At 42.2% G+C, this 23,335-nt stretch overlaps 2 protein-coding genes across 13 annotated transcripts in view; one reads left to right on the top strand and one right to left on the bottom strand.

Annotated features, from left to right (window-relative positions):
- The window catches only part of FKBP15 (FKBP prolyl isomerase family member 15), a 58,062-nt gene extending 38,111 nt beyond the window's left edge, over positions 1 to 19,951 (bottom strand). For 3 of the 12 annotated variants that reach the window (XM_072727646.1, XM_072727648.1, XM_072727650.1), the window contains exons 1-6: positions 19,056 to 19,151; positions 9,580 to 9,695; positions 3,312 to 3,396; positions 2,781 to 2,850; positions 493 to 567; positions 66 to 164 (exon numbers count right to left, since the gene is read on the bottom strand). In XM_072727646.1, coding sequence (XP_072583747.1) covers positions 66 to 164; positions 493 to 567; positions 2,781 to 2,849 — 243 coding nt within the window. In that variant the 5' untranslated portion in view covers position 2,850; positions 3,312 to 3,396; positions 9,580 to 9,695; positions 19,056 to 19,151. Of the gene's footprint in view, positions 1 to 65; positions 165 to 492; positions 568 to 2,780; positions 2,851 to 3,311; positions 3,397 to 5,909; positions 6,071 to 9,579; positions 9,696 to 19,055; positions 19,152 to 19,649 lie in introns of those variants that run through there. The other 9 variants (XM_026002790.2, XM_072727654.1, XM_072727649.1 and 6 more) reach the window with 8 other exon arrangements.
- An 84-nt stretch (positions 19,952 to 20,035) lies between these two features.
- The window catches only part of SLC31A1 (solute carrier family 31 member 1), a 39,154-nt gene continuing 35,854 nt past the window's right edge, over positions 20,036 to 23,335 (top strand). Inside the window, exon 1 of the mRNA XM_026002690.2 lies at positions 20,036 to 20,191. The gene's annotated coding sequence lies outside the window, so the exon portion shown is untranslated. The remainder of the gene's footprint in view (positions 20,192 to 23,335) is intronic.

Here is a 23,335-nt window from a genome sequence, read left to right as displayed (position 1 = left end):
TCCTAAAATCAAGGGAAATGCAGGCTAATGTTTGGCCTCTCACAGGAAGAATAAAATGGTATTACCTGTTTATTGAACTCCACTGCAGCCTTTTCAGACTCAAACATGATGGACCAGTTTTGTCTCTGGTCATCATAAAAGGTACTATAGTTGTTGGGCCGAACCTGGGGAAAGGAGAAATGTTGGGATAATTCAATGACAAGCGGCACAGTACATAAATCTGACTGCCTAAACTTGTAGATAAGGGTCTTGACTCAGGTGGACCCAGAGAGAGATAGGGAACTTCTTCCCTCCCATCTCCACCAACCACCATTGGTCCATTTCCTAGAAGGCAGCCAAGAGACCTTTTCAAGAGGCTCTGTTAAGATATCCACTGTGATGTCCAGGGGCTGAAGCAGTAGATCTTACTGCCACCAGGTACACACAGACCGATCGATTTCTCCTATAAACCCATCCCAAAGGAGCTAACGAATACAACATGGGAAGTCTTACCATTAGCTCAAAGTTCAGATGAATCCTGGCAACAGTAACTGACTGTTGTTGACTGATATAAAGAAGAATCCTATACTGTACTCAAATAAAGGTGGGCCAAAAAAAAAAAAAAAAAAAAGAAAGAAAGAAAATAGAAGTTAAAAGGAAATACAAAACCAGCAATAAGATGTTAGGGATTGTGCTTCAAAGAGGCATATAACTCAAAACTCACTTGATCTCTTAAAGCTTAAGATTTTAAATTATATCTCCTCACTAACCATTTTAATTTCTTCTCATCTTGGCCTTACTTACTCTTTTCTGTAATTAGTAATGTCTTTATTTTGTTGGTATTTTCACTGGTATGAGGGATGACAAGAGATCTACAACTGGCCAACACATACATGAAAAGATACTTGGTGCTGGGCAGTCCTGGCGGCTTAGTGGTTTAGCGCCGCCATCAGCCCAGCCCAGGACCTCACCCTGGAGACCTAGGATTGAGTCCCAGGTCAGGCTTCCTGCATGGAGCCTGCTTCTCCCTCTGCCTGTCTCTCTCTCTCTCTCTGTGTGTGTCTCTCATGAATAAATAAATAAAATCTTTAAAAAAAAAAAAAAAGAAAGGATACTTGGTGTCATTAGTCATTAGGGAAATGTACACTAGAAACAAAAAAAAGTACCACTTCACACTGATTAGAATGGCCATTCTTTTTTTTTTTTTTTTTAAGATTTTATTTATTTATTCATGAGAGACACAGAGAGAGAGAAAGAGGCAGAGACATAGGCAGAGGGAGAAGCAGGCTCCATGCAGGGAGCCCAATGTGGGTCTCGATCCAGAGTCTCCAGGATCACGCACTGGGCCGAAGGCAGGCACTAAACCGCTGAGCCTCCCAGGCTGCCGTAGAATGGCCATTCTTAAAAATAATGAAATATTGGGTAGTAGAGAAATTAGAATAGTCCTCTATTGCTTATGAAAGTGTAAAACAGTGGGGCACCTGGGTGGCTCAGTCTGTTGAGCATCTGTCTTCAGCTCAGGTCCTGGGATCGAGCCCCAAGTCAGGCTCCCTGCTCAGTGAGGAGTCTGCTTTTCCCTCTGCCTTTCCCCACTGCTCGTTCCCTCTTTCTCTCTCTCTTTTTCACAAATAATCATGAATGGCTAGTATATGACAAAATCAGCGACAACTAGACATTAGCTCTGGATGGGAGAAATGAAAGATTTAAGGGACACAGCAACCAACTGCAATGTATGGACCTTATCAGACCCGATTAAAACAAACTGCAGAAAATAAGTAAAGAAAAAAAAAGAGAAAGAGAAAGAGAGAGAGAGAGACTACCAGGTAAATCTGAACACTAGCCGGTAGTGAATGAGATCAAAAAATTATTGTCAAGTTTTTTTAGGTGATAACTGCATAACGGTTACGTTAGAAAAAAAAATCCTTGGGATATATACTAAAATATTTACAGCTAAAACTGTATGCTGGAGATATAGTCAAAATAATCTAAGCAAAAGGAGACTGAAATTAAAATGAAGTAAGATTATTAATTCTTAGAGTCTAGAAATGGGTTTCTGGGGGTTCATTATTCTAATCCCACAATCTTTATATGTGTTTCCAAATTTCTACGGGTAAGTTATTTGTTTGTTTTTAAAACAAATGAATGTTGTCTATTACCTTAGTTACCCTGAACAGGTTATCTTATCTATGGTCTCAAGAGTGTCTTAGGAATGTGACTCTTAGTTCACTGGGCCTTTGAAATTCCATAATTTCTCATGCTTCTCTCAACAATGTCTAAAACATTCTGGAGAATTTGAAACTAGACACAACCACATATGGAAATCAAATCTCAGGGCTTCTAGCCACATTTGTTTTTGACCAAACCAACAGTATGCTGTGTGATCCACTACCCATCCCATTGTCAAACTTTCAAAGGATAAACACTGGGTCATTGATCCAGGCATAAAGATAGAAAAGCTCTAAGTAGAACACTAAGTGTTTTTCACTACCTAGCAGATGGATGTCATGGGTAAATGGTTTACTCTAAAACTCTCCAAGTCTTTAGTACCACTTCCACAAAGGTCAAACTTAAAATATCTTGCATGGTTGGATTTGTTTCAATGCACAATAATCAGCAAGATGTGACTATAAATGTTACTATTTACCTCATATTAAAAATTCACATTCAAAAAAATTTTTCACATTCAACACAATCATCCTAATCCTCTAACACATGAGATACTGGGTAAGTCCAGGTAAAAACAAGCTCATCAGTATGATCTGGGACACCTGAATGTACACAAGACATGGGGGCATTCTCACCTCTCTGGCTGTGTGATTCCCCAGGACTGCAGCACCAAACTTGCCCTGCTTTACATATTGACCATTCATGCTACAGAAGCAAGAAAAATAATAGGTATTAATACTTTCTTAAACTAAGTAGAACCAGCTTCTATTTGCCACACAGAAGGTAGAGAATCTAGTCATCCAGCCTCAAGAAAAGGAAAGAGGTGAGTTTATAATTTAAAGCTCTTATGCAACTTCTTTACTCTCTAAATATCTATTCATAATATCTCAGTGCAGTGGCTTTCTTTGAGCTCTTAAAAAGGCAGTTGTTGAGGCTTCCTAGACACGGCTTAAAATACTAGACAAGATGGCTTTTCAAAGTTTTATGGGGAGAGTTCTCTAACTGAAATGTTAAAAATCATTACTGATCCTCTGGCTATGGAAGGACTGGGCAGCCTAACTGTGTAGCTCATTTTGCCACGAATAGAGGCTTATTGAGAAAAGACAGGAGCTTAACCCGGTATCCCCCACCCCACCCTCAAAAAGCATTCCTTCTCAGCTACTTACTATCGATAGGCATGAACTGCTGTTGCAACCAAGACAGTGGAGGTGCCTGTCGTAGAGGGTGCTGCTTTTGCTGTCGCCTGATTTCCTGGAGATGAAGAAGAAAACAAAGATGTCATTCGTGTCTTTCCTAAAACTGATTTTTAACCACTAAAGCAGCTTCAAAATTCTATCTTATAGTTAAGTGGTACAATGTTTTTATGGCTGTTATCCTTATCTGATCCACAGAACAACCCTCTGACCTCATCTGGCGATGAGGAAGCTGAGGCTTGAAGCACCTGAGTACCTGACATGATGATGGCAGGGAGCCTAGAACTACATTCCAGGATTCCTATTCCTCTCCATACAAGTCTTGGGGCTGGACCAGAGGCACTGCCCAGAAAGTGAGGTCATATTCCATCTACTTTCTTTTCTTTTTCTATTATTTTGCCAGCTATAATATAAATAAGATTACTTCTCCTTCTCTTATTTCGGACTGGAAAATTAATCATGATATTCATATTGCATTCACTACTTCACTTTTCTTTTCTTTTTTTAAGATTTTATTTATTTATTCATTAGACACACACACAGAGAGAGAGAGAGAGAGAGAGAGAGGGGCAGAGACACAGGCAGAGGGAGAAGCAGGCTCCATGTAGGGAGCCCAATGTGGGACTCGATCCCGGGTCTCCAGAATCACACCCTGGACTGAAGGCAGTGCTAAACCTCTGAGCCACCAGGGCTGCCCATTACTTCACTTTTCTAGTGATACAGAGTAACACTAATGTTGTAAAACAGTGTATTTAAAGAAAACTGCCTATTTATACTCACCACTTGAATGTGTTGATGGAAGAATAGTGACAACAGTGGCACAGACACAGAAACCAAGAACTTCCAAAGTCTCCTTGTTTGATTTCTTTCTTTTTATTAAAAATAAGACCACAGGCTTAAAATGGAGTCACTTAAGCTAAGTCCCAGTCACCAAATTGAGACTTCCCTACACTTGTCACTGAACTGAGATTGACGTACAGTTTCGGCTCTCCCTGAAATGGAATCTAGAACTAGTCAATCAGGAATTCCCTGTTCAGCACTAGTTAGGTCATCAGCATGACAGCCCCCTGCCATCCCCTGAAGGAAAGTAGTAATCTTGCAGTAACTATCTTGTTTTCCCTACTGTAACCTCCCATCTGCCTATAAAAGTCATTTTGTTCAACTCCTCATAGCTCCCTTCTATCTGCTAGATGGGATGTTGCCCAATTCATGAGTCACTGAATAAAGCCATCTTTAAAATTTACTCAGTTGAATTTTTTTTAACAATACTGACACATCTTTTCTTCTGATTACTTTATATTTTGCAAAACTTAGCAAATGCAGAAACAGATAAAGAAAATAAAAGTGACCCTGTAGTCTCACCAGTTAAAAATAAACGTTAATAATTTGATGACTTATTCCTAGTCTATTTTCAATACACATAAACTTTGCAGCTTTCTTATGTTTTCTTAAACAAAATTTATAATTTAATTTGATAACCACCTTTTCTTATTTAGCATTAGTATTTCTTTTAAAACAGTCTTCAAGGGGAGCCTGGGCTCCCTTGAAGCCTGGGTGGCTTAATGGGTTAAGCATCTGCCTTTGGCTCAGGTCATGATCAAGCCCCCACATCAGGCTCCCTGCTCAGCACACATGCTCTCCCTCTCTAATAAATAATCTCCAAGACAAAGATAAAATAATACTAAAAATGCTTTTTAGTGGTTACATAAAATGCTATACTACAACTCTACCAGAATTTATCCAATGTCCTATTATTTGACATTTCTTTGGACTACTTCCAATTTTCCTCTATTATAAATAATGCTATGGTGAACACCCTGGAAACCTACATTTTTTGTATGTACCTCTAATTACTTTCTTAGAATAAATTCTTAAAACTGAAATTATAGGGTGAAGAAGTGTAAAACATTTTAAGGTTTTGTCATGTCCAAATGCCCTTGAGAAATATCATACCAGTTTACAGCTCCACCAGCAGTGTGAATATGCCAGCTTTGTATCCCTACCAACAAGAGGTGACTGTCTTTTTAAATCTTTACCAACAAAAGAGGTGCAGTAGGGAATAGGAAAATGACGTGTCATTGTTGTTTTCATTTGCATTTATTGACTATAGTGAAGCAGATTTAACATTTTCTACAGATTTGTACTGGTCATTGTTTTGTTGTGTTTCGATGAATCGCCCACTTACATTGTTTGCTTACTGTCCTAGTCTAGTCTTCATGTTTTCCTTATTATTTTGTAAAAACCTATAATACAGTTGTTAATTTTTTTTTTAAGATTTTATTTATTTATTCATGACAGAGAGAGGCAGAGGGAGAGGGAGAGAAGCAGGCTCCATGCAGAGAGCCCGACGTGGGACTCGATCCTGGGTCTCCAGGATCACACCCTGGGCCGAAGGCGGCACCAAACCTCTGGGCCATCGAGGCTGCCCAAGAGTTGTTAATTCAACCAGTACTGCCCAGTTGTATGTCATACTACAATAAAACTTCTCTCCTGATAAGCTAACTGTAAGAAAAAAAAGTAAGGTGAGAGGCAGGCTATTAGGACAAGTGGGAAATACTGAGAAAAAAATACCGTCTCTCCAAGGTCAGCCTAGCATCCTCCTTCAGGTTACTTCAACTTCTTCCAGTACACTCTTGTACTGGAAACAGAAGGCTGCTCGTGGACTTGCTAGAAGGCTGAGTCAGATGCCCACAATCATGGGGTCTTTTCATTGGCTTATCAATCCTTCCTCTCTGAAATTGGTATTGCAGATTTGTCTCAATTCCCCACTGACAAGGATGTCTTTTTTTAAAAAAGATTTTATTTATTCATGAGAGACACGGGGGTGGGGGGGCACAGACACAGGCAGAGGGAGAAGCAGGCTCCAAACAGGGAGCCTGATATGGGACTCGATCCCGGGACTCCAGGATCACATCCTGGGCTAAAGGCAGGGGCTAAACTGCTGAGCTACCCAGGGATCCCGACAAGAATTTCTTTTAACATGTACTTACAGATCTTTTTTTTCCTTTTTTTTTTTTTGAGTAAAGTTTTCTTATAGTTGTTAGTGCCTGTTCACTTCCCCTTCTTTTTCTTCCAGTATACACACATGCACAGCACACACACAAACACAAACACACACTCCATGTGTTGAACCTTCTATGCCGACCTTAATATTCATCACAATTTCTTTTGGAACATTTTGATCTCTTAAATTTTTTATTTTTTAACAATTTCCTCCTGTTAACCTTCTATTTCTCTTCATATATAATCTGCTGTTTTTATTCATTCTTGTGTTCCTTCTCATTTAGTCTTCATTTCTGAAATTTTTCTTATGTCTCTGATTCTTGCCTGAGTCTTGTAACTTACTTCTGAGAATTTCCAATCTATGTTCTCATTTCATGTCTTATTTTCCTAATGTTGACAGGTGGTTGTAGTTTTTAATCTACCTATTCAGTAAGAAACATTCTCACATAACAGAGCTCTCGCTGTCTGTAGGGATACTGTTGTGTTTCTTGTTCTCTCTGTTGTTATAATTTGCCATGGAGTTGGATTCTGATAAGTGCCCACTGCTCATTTTAAGGTAAAATTTGCTTTCCTGAACTTCTAGGAGGTAGGGTTCAAGGTGGTGTTCTTAACTTCATAGAGCTCCCTCTTCTGTTGCTTTTGAATAGAGTTCAAAAATATGGTGGCTTCCTCCTGAGATTTCTTGATTCTATTTCTATCCCTACTTTTATCTGGATCTTTTCTTCTTCATGTCTAATACATCCCTATCCTCAATTTTAATTCCGTTCCCAGCTGGTTCTTCTTGTGGGAACCTATCCTGGAAGGTCACCCTAGAGGATAGATTTCAGAAGTCCAGGATACCTGGGTGGTTCAGTGGTTGAGCATCTGCCTTTGGCTCAGGTCATGACCCTGGAGTCCTAGGATCAAGTCCTGTATCAGACTCCTTGCAGGGAGCCTGCTTTTCCCTCTGCCTATGTCTCTGCCTCTCTATGTCTCTCAAGAATAAATAAATCTTAAGAAAAAAAAAAAAAAACTTCATAGGAGTGGGGCACCTGGCTGGCTCAGTTGGTAGAGCATGCGACTCTTGATCTCAGGGTCATGAGTTCAAGCCCCACATTGGGCATGGAGCCTACTTTAATAAAAAAAAAAAAAAAAAAAAAAAAAAAAAAAGTTCACAGAAGCAAGACTACTCCAGTTCTTTCCGTCCTCCTCATCAACCCCGGTACCTGCCCACAACCAGAACAGGCAAAACTCTTTTCAGTTTCAGCTTGGCTTGCCATATTTTCCATGAATATCTGGTGGCTGTTTTGGAGTTCTCCCATTCTCAGATTTACACATCCACTGCTACCCTGTCTTCTTCCATGCAAATGCTGATACCACACAAGCCCTGTGGCTGTTAGTTGTTTGTCCAGAGCTGATTGTATTTTGGGATATTCGGAAAGATACCTTTTCAACTGGATTTGCTGTAAATATTATCCATAGGTTTGTCTTTTATATCTGCTCTATTTTTATATCGAGATCTGAAGAGATTCAAGAACTATGCTGCGGCTTCTTTCCCCACAAAGCCTCCTTATACAAATATCCCTTGAACAGAGAGGATCTCCTATCTTGCTACTTTATTTTTTCTTTGTAAATGCCCACATAAGACTGTATAGGTAATTTTTAAGCTGAAATGCCTCTATAATTCCCCTTTAAAAGTATAATTAACTCAGAGTTGTTGTTTTCTGATTAAAACAAAATCAAGTTACCTCACCGGGTAGGGACTGAAGTTCAGTGTTTATTTTTATCCACATCCATTAACTCAACCGCTTTAAACTGAGTCAGGGGAACCCTGGGTGGCACAGCGGTTTAGTGCCTGCCTTTGGCCCAGGGCGCGATCCTGGAGACCCGGGATCGAGTCCCACATCGGGCTCCCGGTGCATGGAGCCTGCTTCTCCCTCTGCCTGTGTCTCTGCCTCTCTCTCTCTCTCTCTGTGTGACTATCATAAATAAATAAAAATTAAAAAAAAAAAAAAAGAAAAAAATAAACTGAGTCAGAAGCCTACTGTTGAAGAATAGCTGTACCAGAGGAAATGTAAAGTCAGAGCCTACTGGAAATTTGGCCAGGTTATGGCTTAGAGGACCAGCAATCTACTGCAAAGCTGCCAAAAGTGACAGGTAAGATTTAGAGCAGGGGTCAGCAAACATTTTCTGTACAGGGCCAAACAGTAAATATTTCAGGCTTATGGGCCATATGACATCTGTTGCAACTCTTTAACTCTCAATAATCTAACAACATCCCCAGTGACAGCATCGTGCCTAACATATAAAAGGCACTCAATACTTTCATCTTCATTCAACAATTTAACGTCCCTTACCACTTGGTTCTGCTCAGGACTATTTCTGTCAGTCTCCCACTCATCTTCAGGTTTTTTTTTTTTTAAAAGATTTTTATTTATTTATTCATGAGAGACACAGAGAGAGAGGGGCAGAGACACAGGCAGAGGGAGAAGCAGGCTCCATGCAGGGAGCCCGATGCTGGACTCTGGGATCACACCCTGATCTAAAGGCAGATGCTCAACCACTGAGCCACCCAGGTGTCCCTCATCTTTAGGTTCTTATACAAAGACAGCAAAATGTAGAGGAAAGAGCTTTGGAGTGAGTCAGGTCAGGATTCAAATTTCAACCATGTCACTTACCACTATATGACCTTGATCATGTCCCTAAACCTCTCCAAGCCTCTAAACTGGTGGTACACTTGCCATATTTCACAGCACTGCTGAGACAGCTAAATAAGGCAATCTATGTAAAGCACCTAAGACTAGACACAAAGCAGGCATTTTAGAAATATTAGTTGCCCCTTTCTGTCCTTTTATTCAACATGTCTCCAACATGATGACAGGTACAGGGGATACAGCACTAAGCATCACTGTCCAGTTGGCAAAAAGTCACTGTCAGCCTACATCTAACCTATCCAGGTAGAAGAAGTAAAAGGCAGCTCTTCCTTCTTGCCAAAACATTAGGCAGTACCTACTTGTGGAGTGCCTCGGGCTATAAACATGAGGCAAGAGTTTGCCTGAGACCTTCCTCCACCAGCTTCCAACAAAGGGCACACTACCTAGGTGCTGGAATTAGGATCTCAGAGCTTAGAGACAAATGTACCACTGGCAGTGAACTTGGCCAGACTGACTGAAGATGGACAACCTGGCATGTCACTTTTTGAAGACTGCTTATCCTTCTAACTAACCTGTTAAGGGCCAATCCTAACCTCTTCACTTACCTGTTGCTGCTGTTCCTGGGCCTTTTTTAGGCTGCTTGGGGGCTGTGTACTGGAAGAATTCATTTCCATAGCCAGCAGATGCCTGATCCGGTCCAAATAGAGAGGCCAATCTGGCACTGTTAGTAGAAAATGAAAATTACATCATATGACATATCTCAAACTTGGAATCATTATAAAACCTGCTTACCTCCAATCTTGAACAAATACCTCCTTGATTACATATCCCACCATTCAATACTGGAAGTGACAGCTAAGTGTCTTTGAAATCAAGATTGTATTTGTGATCTGAACATCAGCTGACTTTGCCTGTCCACAGGACTTTGGTCAAGGCATTTATTTTGGACCTCAGTTTTTGTGTATGTAAATTGAGTGATTGGTAAATTGAGCAGATGCTCTCTGTGGTCTCTTCAAAGTATAAATTCTTGCTTTTGGCAAGTCATAGTTTCTTACCTTTTAGTTTTGTTACACTGGAATAGAACTGTACTCCAAACTTACTCCATCAAACATGGTCCTATCATTTCACCTAACAGGCAGAATGATTCTTTACCATCCTTTGCAATCAATCTTATGCCCTAATCATTCCAATGAAACTGCTTTTAAGGTCCCAGCAAACTTTTTGTTACTAAACACAGTTTATCAGTCCTTATCTTATTTGGCCTTCATGCCGTCTTTTTACACCGTCAACTAATTTGTTCTTCTTCAAACAAACTCCTCCCTTAACTTCTGTGGGGATATTTATAGGAGTGGGAGGAGGGACTGGCCCAAGTAAGACATCAATAAATGCTAATGGGATCCCTCTCTTGTTGTCATCTCATGTCTCTGGATCCTTATATAATTCCTGGGCCTCTTCTTTCTTTGTGCAACCTTTTATTTAAAAAAAAAAAAAAAAAAAAAAGACTAATTGATGGGGGTGGGGGAGAAAGAGGGAGGGACAGACAGAGGGGGTGAGTATCTTTAAGCAGACTACCTGCTGAGCTTCCTCTCATGACCCATGAGATCACTGGGATCATGAACCTAAAGCCGAAATCAAGAGTCAGATGCTCAACCAAATGAGCTACCCAGGCACCCCTCCCCAACCTTTCAAAGGCCCATGCCCTCAAGAGTGACACTCCCCCACCCTTGGCAATCTAATTCATTTACATTGTTATCAAGTGCTATCCAAATGCTGATAATGTTCAAATCTGTATCCCCAACCCAGAATTTGCTCCTGAGTGTCAGAAAACACATATATCCCACCAGCTACACAAATGCAACATGCCCAAACTAGAACTCCTATCTTTCAACCTCCACTGCCCCAGCAAAACCTGCTCTTATTCTTATGTTCTCTTCTCCCAGTGAAAATACTTTTTGTATCAGGATCTCCAAGACCACCAGTGATCTGCCAGGGCTCACTGGACTCAGCATATTGTTGTACTCATGGCTAAGAAGTAGTACAACAAAAGAATAACACAGCAAAATCAGCAAAGGAAAAGAAAAGGCACATGGAGGCAAAGTCTAGATGAAATGAGGAGCAAGTTTCCAAAAGTCCTTTTCCAGTGGAGTGAAACTGACATTTACTTCCTCCACCAAAGAGTTGTAACAACACATATATAAAGTATGGTCTACCAAGGAAGCTCATTAGAGACTCAGTACCCCAGGTTTTTTTTATTGGAGGTTAGTCACACAGAAACCCTCTAGCATGAACCAAAACTTTATACTCCCAGAAAGAAGGTAAGGTTCAATATAAACCATATTGTTTGTACACACAGGTTTTTTTTTTTTTAAGATTTTATTTATTTATTCATGAGAGACAGGGAGAGAGGCAGAGACATAGGCAGAGAAAGAAGCAGGCTCCATGCAGGGAGCCCAATGTGGGACTTGACCCCAGGACTCCAGGATCACACCCTGGGCTCAACTGCTGAGCACCCAGGCGTCCTTGTACACACAGTTTAGGCAGAGAGAGCCACTCGTCATTTATGGAAAGCTTGGTATCAGTGTGGGGAACTGTTTACCAATCAAGTTCCCATGTGCCAGCCAAGTGCCAACCCTGTAAACAGAACTTTCTAAAAATTGATGTTGTCATGTCTCCTGTGTTAACTCTTTTCTGCAAATATCCACAACCAAAACTGAAATCTGGGGAACATCCTTGGCTCCCCCCCACCCCGGGTACTCCTAACTAATCCCTGAGTCCATTTGATTTTACTTAATACCTTCTTGAACCCATCCATTTCTCCCCATCCTCACTGGCACTTCTGTAGCTCAGGTCACCATCTATTTGTCTAACTTGAATTATTCTGACAAACTCCTGACATCTCCCTGTCCTGGTCTTGCCTGCTTACTTACCCTTTTCCCCCACTGCATCAACAGTAATCTTTCTAAAAACCAAATTTGAGCAAGTCTCTTTGCTCCTTAAAACCCTCAATAACACCTCAATACTACCAAGATAAAAATCCGAACTCCACGAGACAGCTATACAAAGCCCTTCAAGACCTTACCTCTCCATACTTCCCAAGCTTCCTAACTGACCATTTCTCATCTTCAACTGTGTGCTACACAGAACTTATAGTTTCTCAAATAAAGCAAGATCTTTCTAATCTTCTGCCTCTGGATATGCTGTTTCCTCTGCCTGAAACATTCTTCCTGTTTCTTTTCTCCCCTGGAAGATCCCCCTAATCTCAAAGTCTAGATAAATGATCTTCTTAGGGGCTCCCACAGGAGTCTACTTCATTCATTCAAGAAGTATGTATCCAATGCCGTGCTAAACGCTGAGTATACATTAGTGAGCAAAGCTGGGTTCTATATTCAGGGAGCTTATATACTCTAACACAGAAATTAAGCATTACATAATAAATCATTGCAAACTGTAATATAAGATATATATAACAGGTAGCTGTTGTATGGAATTATATTCCATATAGATTAATAAAAGTTATTCAATCAGTTATTATATAACATGATAATTGACTATTATAATTACTATTTGACTATATTTTGCCGAGGGTCTGGTACAGGCTCAGTAAATGAACTCAAAGTCTAGTCTGGCTCTGAGCTCCTCTTCTCCAAAGGCATCTTTGGTTTAGGTAATATAAATATTAAAGGGAGCCTGTCTGTCTCAGTCAGTAAAGCATGGCGACTCTTGATCTCAGGGGTATGAGTTCGAGCCCCACGATGGACATAGGAATTACTTTAAAAAACAAAACAACACCTTAAAAAAAACCCTCACAACTTTTGGAGGCCTTTCCCCCAATAATTTTAATGTAGCATACTAACATTTTGCAAAATAAATTTAATATAATTTGAAACTATCATCCTATTTTCTCAAGGTAGTGTATTATGAGTTTCCTTTCAGTTTCCTGTAAATGGGGTCAACAATGCCTCCTTTATTTTTTTTTTAAGTTTTTATTTATTTATTCGTGAGAGACACAGAGAAGCAGGGAGGCAGAGACACAGGCAGAGGGAGAAGCAGGCTCCCTGCAGGGAAGCCTGGTGGGGGACTCCATCCCAGGACCCAGGGATCATGCTCTGTGCCAAAGGCAGACCCTCAACTACTGAGCCACCAGACATCCCAATAATGCCTCCTTTAAAGGACTAAGTGGTTAAGTGAGACTGCAAGAGCAGAGAGCAGTGCTGGCCTAAATAAGTCATCAACAAATTCTAATAAAATTAAGTGGAGACCATGATTTCTCCTTTAACAGAGGCAATCTGGTAAGATTCCCTAAAAGAATAATGCCTTTAACACAGTGAAAAATGTACAAAACTTAAGATCAAAACTAGATCAAACTAAGATCTTAACTAGGTTAAGATATAATAGCTTATGCACAGATAAATGATAAGAAATAAATATCCTTGTTAGCTTCAGTATGGATACGGATATTGGATTTGCTGTTTTCATTTTGTTGCTATATTCTTTTCAAGGGAAAGACAAAAGGGTCATATGTAAACTATGTTTCCATAGATGCTCTAAAGGCCAACCAATTGATGACTGCAAAATCAATCCAAAAGCCAGATCCACCCAATGATTTTTCAGATCCATTCTATTTTCTATTAATTTTCTAAAATGAACTCTATATAGATTTAGGGGCATAAGTTTCTCATAAACTATTTTTTCCACTTCTAAAGTATTCTCAAATGTACATAGTTCTCTATGATAGCAAGAATGGGCTTGCTAACTCTGGACTTGAGTCTCTATGTGTATAATTCACAGTAAAAGTCATTACACCACTAATTACATTTTTAAAATAAACATTAGCCAATGCATTTAGTTGCCAAAGTCATTACATAACCTTAGCTTTATACTCCTTTTCTTTTCTCATCAAAAACAGTAACACAGGACATCTGAGTGGCTCAGTTGGTTAAGCTCAGGTCTTGATCCCAGGGTCTCTGCTTGGAAAGAGTCCCGCTTCTCCCTCTCCCCCCACTTGTGCGTTCTCTCTCTCTCTGTCAAATAAATAAATAAATAATCTTTTTAAAAAAAGACAAAAAAAAACAGTAACACATAGCAGTTATAGTGTATTAATTCTATTTTTTAAAACAGGTTCTTTTTGTTGCTAAAGTATTTATTTTATAAACTATGGCATCAAATATCTACTTCTACAATAATAATAATGGGCACATGACAGTCTAGTAGAAATCTGCTTGCTGGATTTTTTTTTTAATTTTATTTATTTATTCATAAGAGACACAGAGAGAGAGGCAGAGACACAGGCAGAGGGAGAAGCAGGCCTCTTGCAAGGAGCCTGATGTGGGACTCAATCCCAGATCCTGGGTTGATGCCTTGAGCCAAAGGCAGATGCTCAACCGCTGAGCCACCCAGGCATCCCTGCTTACCTCTCTTTTACTTTTTAGCTGTATGACCCTAAGCGACTTACGTCTCTGACTCTTAATTTCCCATGTGCAATATGGATATAATAGTAAAAACTACCTAATACACTAGTGAGGAAAAGTAAATATGATAATGCATATTTATTAGTATGGTACCTGACACAAAGTACACAGTATGTGTTGTATACATATGTGCACATATCCAATGTTGCTTGAACTCATACCCCTGTAAGGGAGAAAGCATTATCAATCAATGCACAAATTGACCACAACTATGAAATGCTATTAGCTGAAATAAAGTACCATACACTTAGCAGACATTCACATATTTCTTCACCTCAAAGTCACGATGGTAGGAAAAGAGTTAAGAAGAAAAAGCAAAATCAAAAAACAAGCAAGCCTTCTGATTACCACTTTTAGATTAAACATGGATTTGAAGAGGCTTAGAAACTTGGAACACAGATTATCAATTATCTCAACAGCTATCTCAGGCACTAATACTCTCACTTCTCCTAGGCTTGACTATCCTAAATGGAATCAAGTCAAAATACTTGAAAATTAATAAGTATATTTACAGCAAGTTACAGTTATAAGAGGAAGTGGAAAGCAGCTGCAATACCTACTGTCATATGTTCTACTTCCTCAGGAAAAAACAAAGAAGGAATAGCTGAATCAGAGACCGTTGATGAATCTTTCAGTATTCTCGATCTTATTTTTTTTTTAAGATTTTATTTATTTATTCATGAGACACACAGAGAGGCAGAGACATAGGCAGAGGGAGAAGCAGGCTCCTTGCAGGGATCCCCAAGTGGGACTCGATCCCAGATCCCAGGATCATGACCTGAGCCGAAGGCAGATGTTCAACCTGCACTACCCAGGCGTCCCCTCAATCTTAAAATTTGATTTGGTTTCTCTGGTTATTATGGGAACAAAAATAAGTGATCAGTACCACTTTGTTTACTAAGCCTTTTATCATTCAATTAGCTGCTGTGTATGTTTAGGGGCACAGTTTAATGCCTAGAACTAAAAGATTTCATGTCCTTGATGGGCCTGCTCAGAAAAGCCACATTAACTGAGCCACCAAGAACTATCTCAGGCCAGGAATCTGGAAAACACATGACTGGCGTTATTGACCCTGTCATTTTCAATCAGTAGCAGACTGCTTGTTGCATAAAAGTTGGGAGCTTTAACATTCATTTATAGGCTTCTCCGAAATATTTTTACCTAGTGAACAAAGTGAACAACTTAAAGAATCTCTTACAGGATGCCTGGGTGGCTCAGTTGGCTAAGCAGCTGCCTTCAGGTCAGGTCACGATCTCAGGGTCCTGGGATCAAGCCCCACCTGTGGTCAGTAGGGAGCCTGCTTCTCTTTCTCCCTCTCCCCTCACTCATGCTCTGTGTCTCTCTCTCTCTCTCAAATAAATATATAAAATCTTTAAAAAAAAAAAAAAGATTGTTAAAGTATCTCTTATAAAGTTCCAAAAGGCACAGCCGTATACAAAACAAATTGATATGAAAAAATATTAATTCAAAAGGCTTTTTCCCCCCTTTATTTTTTTTTTATCTTTATTTATTTATGATAGTCACACACACACAGAGAGAGAGAGAGAGAGAGGCAGAGACACAGGCAGAGGGAGAAGCAGTTCATGCACCGGGAGCCCAATGTGGGATTCGATCCCGGGTCTTCAGGATCGCGCCCTGGGCCAAAGACAGGCACCAAACTGCTGCGCCACCCTGGGATCCCTTTTTCCCCCCTTTAAAAGATATATTCTTAGTAATTTTTTATCCACTTTATCCTTGGTTTGGGAGATGTTTGTTAAAGTCTTCTTTATTAATGTGCCTATTTATCCTTTTATATCCTGTAGTTTCACTTTATGAAAATTAATGCCTTACTATGAGAAGCCCTCAACTTGCACAGTTCCTACACGTAACATCTTCAGTTAACATGCTTTAATTAGGGGCACCTGGGTGGCTCAGTGGTTGAGCATCTGCCTTTGGCTCAGGTCATGATCCTGGGGTCCTGAGATAGAGTCCTGCATCAGGTTCCCGAGAGGGAGCCTGCTTTTTTTTTTTAATTTATTTTATTTATTTATTTATTCATGAGAGACACAGAGAGAGAGGCAGAGACACAGGCAGAGGGAGAAGCAGGCTCCATGCAAGAAGAAGCATGATGTGGGACTCAATCCCCAGGTCCCCAGGATCACACTCTGGGCTACAGGCGGCGCTAAACCGCGCACCACCGGGGCTGCCCAGGGAGCCTGCTTCTGCTTCTGCCTATGTCTCTGCCTCTCTGTGTGTCTCTCATGAATAAATAAGTCTTTAAAAAAAAAAAAAAAAAACATGTTTTAATTAAACTAACACTAGTCCCTCAACAACACAGTTCAAATTTCACTTATAATGGTATATTAACTGTTAGTACATAAAGTGCAAACTCTGCAGCTAGTTCTTCAGTCCACAAATCACTACATAACAGATACCCCTCATGAACAGTGAGCAATTTCATCACTTCTTTCAGTCTGTTGGTGACTGGACACTGCACACCTATTTTTCAATTCAGAGACAGAGAGCAAAGGGTGCACTTGGTGCTGTCTTGTCTCCCAATGATAAACCCATATGACATTTTACAAAAACAGATATTCAAAAGACAGAATTGGCCAACAAAGATAAAAGTACAGCATAGAAACTAATGTGATAATGCTGGAAGTGAAATTTAGGTCATAGTATAAATGAAGTTATAGAAGAAATGGTAAACTGTGGAACTGTTAACGTCACTGCTGTTTGAGAGACTAAATGTGCAGTTAGAAGAACCTAATGAGGGAAAACATCAATATATATATAAGTGGTTATGATGAATGTCCCAGAAGAAATGACATACCAAAAAACTTCACATTAAAGGAACTCTTGGAAGTATTTTACAACATTGAAAACACAAAGGATAAAATGTCAGAAGCTGACCCAAACTTAGAAATATGACAATTTCCCAAGGCATAGAAGAAATCCCCACTCCTTATCATAAGTTGTACACACACACACACACACACACACACACACAAAAAAAAATAAGTTGTACACACAGAAGGTAAGCACTCTTGATTTTTTCCTTGATAAGTTATTTTTTTAAAGATTTTATTTTTATTCGAGAGAGAGACTGTTCGCACATGAACAGTGGGTGGGGGACGGCAGAGGTAGACAGAGAAGCAGACTCCCCACTACTCCCCAGAGAAGCAGTAAGCCTGATGCAGGACTCAATCCCAGGACCAAGAAAAAACGACCTGAGTGGAAGGCAGGTACTTAACTGACTGAGCCACCCAGGCGCCCCTCTTTATAAGTTTTTGAAAACAGAAAACACTAAATCTTAAGGAATCAACAGTTTGTCTCAACCAAAATTTTTAAAGACCATGAAACAACTGTAATCTTTCCCACTGATTATCAAGCTTACTTTGTAGTTTCAGCTTGCATGGCCATATTTTCAGTAACTCACTACCTTACAAAGCAAATTTGTATTTGGTTCCAATTTCTCTACATCCTTACCACCACACTGTCTTTCTGATAAACAGCCATTCTAGTGGGTGTAAGTGGTATCTTGTTGCGGATTTGATTTGCCTTTCTGTAATAACCAATGATGTTGAACATCTTCTTATGTACTTACTGGCAATTTGTACATCATCTTCTTTGGAGAAATATCTCTTTTACTTATTTTATTTACTTTTTTTAGATTTTATTTATTCATGAGAGACCGAGACAGAGGCAAAGACAGAGGCAGAGGGAGAAGCAGGCTCCCTGCGGGGAATCCGATGCGGGACTTGATCCCAAAACCCTGGGATCACGCCCGGGGCAGAAGGCAGGCACTCAACCGCTGAGCCACCCAGGTGTCCTTCTTTTGCTTATTTTAAATTCGGTTCATCTCTTTATTTTTCACCTGAATCTATTTGCTAGCTCCTCAGATTTTTTTTTTTTTTTTAAATGGGTGAGTTAAGCCTCAATCAAAAAGGTGACTACACAGTCAACAGCAGCAGGCTGGACTATGTGGAAATTTTAGTGACTGTTTTGGGTGGAAATAGGGAAAAAGGAACCAAAGCAGAGTCTAAAAATAACTGAGCAACTGAAAGAACTCAAAGTGGAACTCAGTCGTTGTGGACCACCTAAAGTGAAAGCAGGGGTGGCACAACGTGGTGAGGGTGAAAAAAGGACGTAAGGGTGGGTAATATACGGCCAGTCACAGCTTAAGTCAAAAGATCGTATTCAAGACCAAAAGAGGGCCGTGTCATTACGGCCACTCTTGTACTGAACTCTTCAACAGGACTAGAAGCAACCTGAGAGGAGAGTAGGCACAGCAGCTTAACCATTTTTGTGACCTCTCAGCGGTAAGATGAGGAGTGTATGTTGGGGTTTCCGTCATCCTTCTGTACATTCTTAAATGTGTTAAAAAACATGTCCAAGGAAAGGGCTCTGAACTATCAGGATTGGCAGCTCACTTTCAAAGGGGTCAAGCTGCCTTAGTAACGCAACGCGAGGGAAAAGGCTAACCTGATTATGGGAAGAGACAAACCCCTGTGGGTTGGAGAGCTGTGCCCCAGGCTGGTGTGTGTTAGGCCGGGGGGGGGGGGGGGGGGGGGGGCAGCGGTCTCTTGCAGGGCTTGTAAGCTTTGGAGGGCAACCTCACAGCTGTCACTCACTCAACAGGCACTTCCGGAGCACACACGACGCGCTGTGCTGAGCGCCAGGCAGAGATGAGCAGCAGCAGGAGTCCCTGTTCTGCCAGGGTTCATAACCTAGTAAGGACAGGGGGGTTATTCACTAGCCTGGCTGTAGGAATAAGGAGGAAAAGACGCGAGGCATCGTGCCTGGGTCTGTGGGAGAAGGGAAAGCGCCCAGAGGGGACATCCGGGCTGGGCCCTAAAGGATGCTGGAGCTGACCCACAAGGGCCAGGGAACTCTCAGGTGTCACTGCCTTGTCCACGGGGAAGAGAAAGTCTCCTACGAGCCCCCAGCTGACTCCTATAAGCCCTGAGCCAGATGCTCTCACAGGACAAACTCAACCACAAAGCAAAAGGCGAACCTCAGGGCCCTCCTGAGGGACGAGGGACATGCCAGGTCCAGCACCGAGGGGCACCGACACAGCACAGTTTGGAGACCTGCGGGGCTCCGGAACGTGGCGGGGGGCCCGGACCCGGAAGTCGGGGAGAAGTCTGACACCAGAGCGACCCCTCCAACCACCCGCCCAGTTCTCTTGAGCTACGCCCCTTGTCCCAAGCTTCCCGGTCACTCACCCGCCGCTAGGCGACAGGAAGTCGGTGTCGTCCTCGTCTCCCCCACCGAACATCGCGGCGCCTTTCTCCCAGCCGCAGGGCGTGAGGGGCGGGGGGACAGAGGTGGGAGGTGGAGGGGGAAGTAAGAGTGTTTTCGGGGCTAGTACTGTCGTGAAATGCCGCGACGGCGTGCCGCTTTCCGGCAGGACGAACTCTCGCACGGTTGCTCCGAGGGGAGGGGTCTAGACGCGGGAGAAGGTGGGGAGTGGGGGGGGGCGGAAGGCAAATGGGAGGGCCTCGCGAGCACGCGCGCCCGTGACGTCAGGCTCCCGCAGCCTGCGGAGGCGGTGAAACCCGCGGGATCTCCGAAATCCCGCGCAGGGATTGGCCGGCGCGGCAGGGGGCGGGGCAGGGGCGGGGCGGGGGCGGGAATCCGCGGCCTCGGTGGCGGTCGTGGACACGTAGAGCCCGGCAGGGTGGAGGGGGCTTCCGAAGAGTCGTGGAGGCGGTGACGGGTTGGGGTTCTAAGAGGGCGGCGCCGGTGGCGGGAGCCGATCTGGAAGGTAAGCACCCCCAGCCCGCTCCCGCCGGCGGCTGGGGCACGGTCCTCCCTCCCCGCCGGACCGGGACCCTCCATGCGGCTCCGCTGTGCTTTGCGAAAGGAGACAGGGCCTGGGGCCGGCGGTCCGGGGAACTGATCTTTTCGGCTGGCCCCCTGCAGTGACATAGCTAGGGGTGACCTTGGGGTTGGGTGTCCGGTGCCTCACTTTCCCCGTCTATAAAACGGGCCTGTCGCCCCTTCCGCTTGTCCCCCGTGGCCGACCTCGCTGTTTATTCAGCGGGCTCTTTGTCCAGGGCTTCTGCGTGCCGGCTGGCCAAGAAGCTTGTAGACCTCAGAGGTCATCGGACTGAAATCCCAGCGTCCTCGTAGCCCCAGAACTTGCAATAGGGGACACGAAGTAATAAGCACTTGGATGACTAGTCCGAGGTCGCACGGAGTAAAGGGCAGACTGGCGCTGGATCCCTGGTCTCTTGAATCGGGACCGATTGGGGGAATGAGAACCTCATCGACCCTTAAGCACAGTTCGCCCTTACAGAGTGGTTACCGCCCGACTGTGGCATGGGTCTGGAGAGAATTCGCCTCCTTGTGCAGGTGGGGTACCGAAGAGCTGGGATGTTCCGGGAGTGAGTGATGGAAAGGACGAGACTTCAGCAGTGGAAATCCCCAGTCCCAATCTTGGTCTGGATTTTGCTGTCTTCTTGCCACACACCTAAGTCAACATCAGTTGTTGGGGACTTCTCTGTCTCCACTTTCCACCCTCTCTGTATCCTACAGAAAGTGTTTCTTTGGTAAGCTGATAGGATTCTGGAAACAATCTCGGGGTAAGCCTGGTTTAGCCAAGGTTTACCCTCTATCTGGATGAGCAGATACTGTATCGCTGTCGCATCCATTTCCGTAGATCTCAACGGGGTTCTTTCACCCAAGGCTTCTCCAGATCAGATTAGTACAACAGGTGGCCCTTACCGGGATGTTTTACTCTGTTCGCATGAAATTAAAGTGAGATGATTGGTAGTGATTCACTTCCTAGAGAACTTCATACCTCTTGGCACTTCCCTTGTCCTGCTTTCCAGTATAGTTTACCTCTGTGTGCTCCTACTAAATTGTAAGCTCCTCAAGGACGGAGACTGTTTTATTCCTTGATGTCACCTGTGTCACAGAGCGCTGTGCCTTGGTAATAGTGGGTTCTTACCCTTTGTTAGACTGCGTAATGGAATTCATCCTTATGCCCATTCCTTAATTCATGCTCTTAGGAATTTTTTCAAGTGTGATCCACAGAGCCCAGCAATGGCTCTTGCCTTCCAGAAAGATAAAAATGCTGTGCTAGCTGGGAACTCTCAGGGTTGCTTCATCTCTTTTGTTAGCTGAAGATTGTTTTACTATCGTTTAAAGCTCTAGGGGATGGGAAAGGAGGATAGAATAGTTAGAAACAGAATGTGTAACTCCGATTTTTATTGGTAGGGTATTCCTCCATTAAACTGAGGGACAGGGCTGTTATCTGCTTCCTGTGTCCATTTTACAGATTACGATGGTTAAAGCAATGAAGGCTGGCAGTGAAAACAGTGATGCAACTGGAGGCTAAGCAATACAACTGAAACTCTTTGCAGCACCTCTGTTTACGATATGAACTTGGCTACCTCTCAAGAAAAGAAAATAAACTGCCTAAGTGACATCACTCTTTCTAACCCTTTCCTCAGTACTGGTCTTCGTTACTCCAGCACTGAAACGTCTGAATAGTGCTTTTTAAACACATGCTAAAAGATCACTTGAGTACTTACCTTGAATTCTTGAGTTCAGGATATTTTCATTCAGGATATTTAAGCAGCCTTTTTAGATAGGTAGGCATGTAAAATCTGGATCAGCGTTTTGGCAATTGAGATACCAGAGATCTGCATGCCCAGGTCACCATTGTGGGAACACAGCCATTAGTTCCGAGAAAGGGGAAGATGGTGGTGAGGCTTCTTCCTCAGTCTTTCAGGATTTGAATTGCAGGATTAGGTACATCAAAGAGCCACTGTCGGGCCGTTGCTGGCTCAGTTGCTTAAATGTCTGACTCTTGATTTCAGCTCAGGTCATGAGATCGACCCCACGTTAGGCTCCATGTTCAGTGGAGGAGATTCTGCTTGAGATTCCCTCTCTCACTCTGCCCCTCCCTCCACCTGTGCTTTCTCTCTAATAAGTAAAGAAATAAGATCTTTTTAAAAAATTGGGGGGAAAATTAAATAAAAAGCCACTGTCATCCTGAATTAGAATATTGGACCAGGAATCGGGAAACCTGAATTCCCATCCCAGTCCTTCTAACTCACCTTGAGCTTGGACCAGTCTCCCTAAACACTGTGTAAAAGGGGTGGAATAGACCCACATATCTATTAAGTACTGCTGGGGATACAGAGGTAAGGAAGGCACAACCCTGATCTCAGGTTGGAATTAAGCATTTTTGTTTGTTTGTTTGTTTTGCCTAAATACACAGTTTTTAGATGTATTTATAAAATATATGGACTCCCTCTTCAGATTAACCAGGAAGTGGCAATTTTAACAGTTCTTTTCAAATTACCAACAAACTTGCTATAGAGATGATAATTTTTATATACAGGTACACCCATACTAAACTGTACTAGTGAATGCATTGTAAATATTAAAGATTAGGGTACCTTGGTGGCTCAGACGTGGAGCATTGGCCTTCGGCTCAGGTCATGATCCTGGGGTTCTGGGATCGAGTTCCGCATTGGGCTCCCCACAAGGAGCCTGCTTCTCCCTCTGCCTATGTCTCTGCCTTTCTCTTTTTGTCTCTCATGAATAAATACCTTTAAAAAAAAACAACTATTAAAGTTTAAAGTTCAAGGAGCCTGCTTCTCCCTCTGCCTATGTCTCTGCCTTTCTCTTTTTGTCTCTCATGAATAAATACCTTTAAAAAAAAACAACTATTAAAGTTTAAAGTTATGGCCAGATTAGATGATAGGTGTGGTGATAGCAATATGAATTGAATATAGGTTTGGGGGAGTTAGTATTGTGTTCTTTCTGTTCAGTTACTGAAAACAGAAGAATGTTAGAAGACAGTTCAAGAAATGTCTGAAAACCTTCTCTGTGTAAGGCACTGTGCTGGGTGTTGCCTGGAATAGGAAAATGAATAAGTCATTGTTCTTGTCCT

Source organism: Vulpes vulpes, chromosome 12, assembly GCF_048418805.1.
Source record: "Vulpes vulpes isolate BD-2025 chromosome 12, VulVul3, whole genome shotgun sequence".
NCBI classification, from domain to species: Eukaryota; Metazoa; Chordata; class Mammalia; order Carnivora; family Canidae; genus Vulpes; species Vulpes vulpes.
The sequence above is the reverse complement of the archived record's forward strand: the minus strand, read 5'-3'. Positions and strand labels throughout refer to the sequence as shown.